General features: G+C 34.8%; 1 protein-coding gene across 1 annotated transcript; it reads right to left on the bottom strand.

The window, feature by feature from the left end:
- Nucleotides 1-1,751: 1,751 nt before the first annotated feature.
- LOC141828302 (protein DEHYDRATION-INDUCED 19 homolog 2-like) lies at nucleotides 1,752-4,012 on the bottom strand. Its single transcript, XM_074715703.1, has 5 exons — nucleotides 3,815-4,012; nucleotides 3,572-3,726; nucleotides 2,815-2,892; nucleotides 2,401-2,648; nucleotides 1,752-2,060 (listed from the first exon to the last, which is right to left on the bottom strand). Exons 1-5 carry the CDS (start codon nucleotides 3,885-3,887, stop codon nucleotides 1,961-1,963), a joined length of 654 nt encoding a protein of 217 aa, XP_074571804.1. The 5' UTR covers nucleotides 3,888-4,012; the 3' UTR covers nucleotides 1,752-1,960.
- Between the last annotated feature and the right edge of the window lie 793 nt (nucleotides 4,013-4,805).

Here is a 4,805-nt window from a genome sequence, read left to right as displayed (position 1 = left end):
AAAATACTTTACAATAAGAAACTTTACTTTGGATGTTTGCTTGTCGCTTTGGATAGTCTCTTAATGGTAGAAAATACAGTACATCTCCAAACTTTCAAAATTCAAATCATTTCGAAACCCTCTTTTAGAAGCTACTATCGAGTTGTTTACATCTAACAGTCGATTGTTAGACTTCACCAATTGAATGTCACGTCAAATCTGATCATTTAAATATGCAGAATGACTCTTTTCACATAGTTTTATCACATTAATTAATTGTTAAACCCTAACAGTCACCTAGTCAAGAATAATCGAATCGAACAAATTAATTTTATAATATTTTATTTGTTGCTACAATACCAACAGTTGATTGCTGGACTTTAGCAGTCAACTAGTAGCCAACAATTAAATTGAACAATTGAGTTAGATTGCTACAGTGTCAACAGTTGATTGCTAATTTCTAGTAGTATATTAGTAGCCAACAGTTAAATCGGACAGTTGAGTATTACAGTGTCAGTAATTAATTGTTGGGTTCCAGCAAACCCTTTTACTCCCTTAAACTCTTAATTCTAGATTTTTAGATTTAGCGATCGATTGTCACTTTTTATCAATAGATTACTACTCTTGCTTCAACCTTTCCAAAATTAAAATATCATTTTGTTTGGTATTTTATTGGTTTCATCAACTTATCAAGACTTCCTTTGCTCAGGATCTTGATTGACCTTGACCTGCCGAGGTTTCCACGCTCCTAACATCCGATCACCCTTAATCTGTCAGGACTTCTCCTGTGTCAAATATTCTGTCTTCCTTAACTTATTTGGATTTCTATACTCACCTAACATCCAATCATTCATGACCTATTAGGACTTTCCATTGTCACAATCTTCGATCCTCCAAGATCCACTTGGATAACGCTTCTCATGTCAATTGTTCAGTCAACTTTGATTGACTTAGTCTTTACGTCTCTTAGATTATCAAGTGTTCGATTGATCATGATCCACTTGGACTTTCGCCTTATCAACTCTCTATTGGATTTTCAATTGTCAAATATCAGATCAACCGTGACCTACTTGGACTTCTTCCATATTCAACCACCAAGTGTTCGTGGACTTCCGATCTCTAAGTGTCTAGTCAATCGTGACCCATTTGAACTACTTATCTTATGTCAACTCTCTGTTGGATTTTTAACTGTCAAATGTCCAATCGATCATGATCCACTTAGACTTTTCAGTTTCTTATCAAATATCCGATTAACCTTAACCTACTTGACTCGTATTCAACCAATTAACATATTAATCGACTGTCAAGTATCCGATCAATCTTAACCTACTTGATGTCTAACAAACATATTGATGAAACATCGAAACTCAACTCAAATAACTCTATTTGATCAATCTATTAATTTAATACTTTATGACATGATTAATTTTATTCTAATATTATAATAATTTTTAATGTAATTATATATATATATATATACTCATTATTTTCTTATGAAAAATTTTGCCAGACCATATTTATAGTTTAACCGTTAAGTCATTATCATAAATATGTTGAAAACGTCGTCTGATTTTGTATCAATTTGTAAAAATTAATGATGATCGTAAAATAAAAAATAAAATAATTTCTTCAATTACATGTGAGATTAAAAATTTTAAAATTTTATTAGATATAATTATTTGATATAATATGTTATTTATAATTAATCCCGTTAGTAAAATTTTATAATATAAAAATATAAACATTAATACTGTATTAGATCGGTTGAAAGTCCTACTTTAATTAAAAAAAATTATTAAGACCCCAAATATTTTTTCTATCCAAATTTAAAGCCTCAAAAATGATTGAGACGCCCTGTTACCTATCAATATGTTACATACCAAACAAGTTCTCATCTGATGTCAATGGAGACGCAAGAATCAGAGATGCTCAACCATGTCTTGTGGCAGCTGATGCCAACATGAACAGCCACAGGTCTCCCTCAAAAGAAGTCATCAAACATTGTAGAAATAACAAGGCCCTGCAGGAACTCAGTCCTCCGAACTCCTTCCTCGTCCTCAAATGAAGAAGATGGCTCAACACTAGAATGAGAATTGAAGTTAAACATATATAATAGAGAAAAAACGAAAACAAAAGAGAGGGCAGCATAAACATTAGTCAATGTTTCGAATTCATGACAGGCAGTAGAGATACACATGAAGCAGGATTTCGCCTGAAAATTAATTCAAGGCGTTTATAGAGGAGATACAAAAGAACTTCATTCAACAGAAGAGATAAGAATGACGAGTATTGATAATGATGCAGCCGTTGATGGTTATTACAGATAAGAGGGAGATTAGGCAGTAAATTATGGTTTAGGATTCAAGTTAGTAGCAGGGAATGAGATCTTCAAGCATCATTTTTAACCAAAGCTTCTCTTACCTTTCAACTGCTTTTTCATCTGGTAATTTATCAGCCATAGTTTCTTGGTTTGAAGATTCCAATGGTGTAACTTCCAATTGATCAGCCATGGGGAAATTGCCAATAAATGTTGACAACAATGGATCAGGTGCTGTGTTGGAAGGAAAATTTATGCAAGATGATTCCTCAAGAAAAGTTTGATCACTGCTATCGCACAGCTTTCTCAGCATGGAGTTGAAGTCCGAGGAACCTTTGTAGACTCTACTCTTCTGTGGCATGTAAATGCACATTCAGGAATTCAAGTTGCTAATCAAACATACAACATGATATTCCATGCAAAAGAAGCCAATAAACAAATGTTCAACTCCTAAAGTAAGTTTCTAACAGTTAATACTGAAGATTTCGAAGTTCAGGGATCATGAGAATTACAGATACCTTAAAGTAGTCCCCGTGTTGCACTTCTATGTGGTCAACCATGTCAAATTCAATCCTAGTTTGACAAATAGGACATGCCTGAAAAAAAGGTAATGGATAAAATGGTTCAAATTATGGCCCTAGCGCGAAGCAGGGTTAATCAGGTAATCACGAAGCCAAACGAAAATGAGCAAGCAAGAAATTTTAAGCTGAAACATATTCAAGACATGGAAGGATAAGGTCTGAGTCATCTGTAAATAGTTATGACCATCAAAATCTTGATAAAAATGGATAGGTATGTTCTAGCAATATACAAAACGTTTAACCACAAAATCTTCCAAATTTATGAAAGTCTTAAACCTTACTGGAAATTAATATGGAAAGATGTTTTCCCAACTACTACCAATGAATTCTTAGTGAAGTGCAGGATTGATGCCTTAAATATAAAATGATATTCGTATGTGCTTCCTGAAACAGCAGAATCACCATCCCACCATGCATGAATGAGCAAAGTAGTATGCTACAGGAGTTTAACATGAGTATCATCACAGACCAGAAGCCACCAACGCAGAAATTTCGACAAGTAAAATCTGATTTAGAACCTTAGAAAGCTATAATCCTAAAGAAGATAACTTTAAAACAGTTTCCAATGAGAAGATTACATAAGTTAGTAATGATCCCCAAACCAATTTCTCCAATACAAACTATATCAAAACCCTTTTTTTTTTTTTTGAAAAATACGAACAGAAGCATCATAACAATAATCAATGGCAATTACCGCTTTCGTATACTCCCATGGGTGCTTCTTGTCGATATGAAGGCACAAGCTTATGACATCGAAAACCTCAGAACAGAAGGGGCAAGGGAACTCCGTCCAGGAGTCGTAGTCGTCCTCTGCCGCTCCATGAAACTCTTCCATACCAAGACACGCGTCTACCAAGAACAATCCGACAACGGGGCGAAGAGTAATCAAGATCCAGAACTCCGCAAAAGAAATAATCCAAGGTCGGCGCATACTGACCATAGAGAGGTTGAAGGGTGGGCCGGCGGCGGGCGAAGGCGTGGCGCGAGTGGCTCCGTCGGTCGTTCTCCATGCTGCCTGAGTGGCGAACTTGTGGAGAGCAGGAGGATGAGGGCTCCGGATCGAAGTAGACGAAGGAAAGGTGGAATTTTTTTTTAATGTACTTTTGAAGCGAAAGTGCTCGGCGACTTCGATTGCTTCGGGAGGAAGGAGAGGAAGTGGAGACAAAGGGCGTGGAAAATAAAATAAATAAATAAAATTTTATTTATTTATTTTTGATGGAAAAATTATTTAGGAGTGAGAGAGTAGGAGCCACTAGGAGGGTCGGTGAAGGTGACGGGGCAGCACTTGGGAGTAGGACCCACGAGGGTGAATGAAGAGGTAGATGCGTCCAGAATCCAACATGAAAGGTGCGCTGTACCGAAGCACTAATTTATTAAACTAATATTTTATTAATAATTTAACATCTAAAATAGTTTTTTAAATCAAAATTGCATATCAAACTGCATCCTCTTAAAATAAATTTATCAAAAATAATTAAAATAATTTCAAAATAGAGTAATATTAACCAAATTTTTTATCTTAAAAATATATCATTTTAAAAATGAGCAATTTTAATTAAAATTATATCATTTTAAAAAGTTTTAATCAAAATTACTCTAAAATAAAATATAAAAAAAAATGCTTCTAACACTGAATGCAACCACACCTATTTTGATAATCAAGATAAATTCTAATTAAGGTCCTGTGTACCTTTGCTTGGGCTCTTTCATGGGCTCCTTTCCTATCATCAAGCCTTCTGTTGGGCCTTCTGTTGGGCCATGCTCTAATCCTTCTTGAATGGGCCATGTACATATTTCCATAAATAATCCTAGTTGAAAAACTTAAAAGAGACACTCAGGAAAATCTTGTTCTCCTGAGGGCATATATAATATATATAAGATTATTCGCCCATTTTCTTTTATATTTGTGTTTCGCTGTCGCGGCTGCC

The sequence above is a fragment of the Curcuma longa genome, chromosome 4 (assembly GCF_044706935.1).
Source record: "Curcuma longa cultivar G26 ecotype Majalengka, Jawa Barat chromosome 4, ITB_CL_G26_1.1, whole genome shotgun sequence".
Taxonomy (NCBI): domain Eukaryota; kingdom Viridiplantae; phylum Streptophyta; class Magnoliopsida; order Zingiberales; family Zingiberaceae; genus Curcuma; species Curcuma longa.
The sequence above is the reverse complement of the archived record's forward strand: the minus strand, read 5'-3'. Positions and strand labels throughout refer to the sequence as shown.

Coding starts and splice junctions, on each gene's coding strand:
- LOC141828302 (XM_074715703.1), bottom strand. CDS start 3,887: ATGGAGAACGACCGACGGAGCCACTCGCGCCACGCCTTCGCCCGCCGC. Junction 3,727..3,814: donor CACCCTTCAACCTCTCTATG/GTCAGTATGCGC, acceptor TGTTCTTGGTAG/ACGCGTGTCTTGGTATGGAA. Junction 2,061..2,400: donor GATGAAAAAGCAGTTGAAAG/GTAAGAGAAGCT, acceptor TTCTCATTCTAG/TGTTGAGCCATCTTCTTCAT.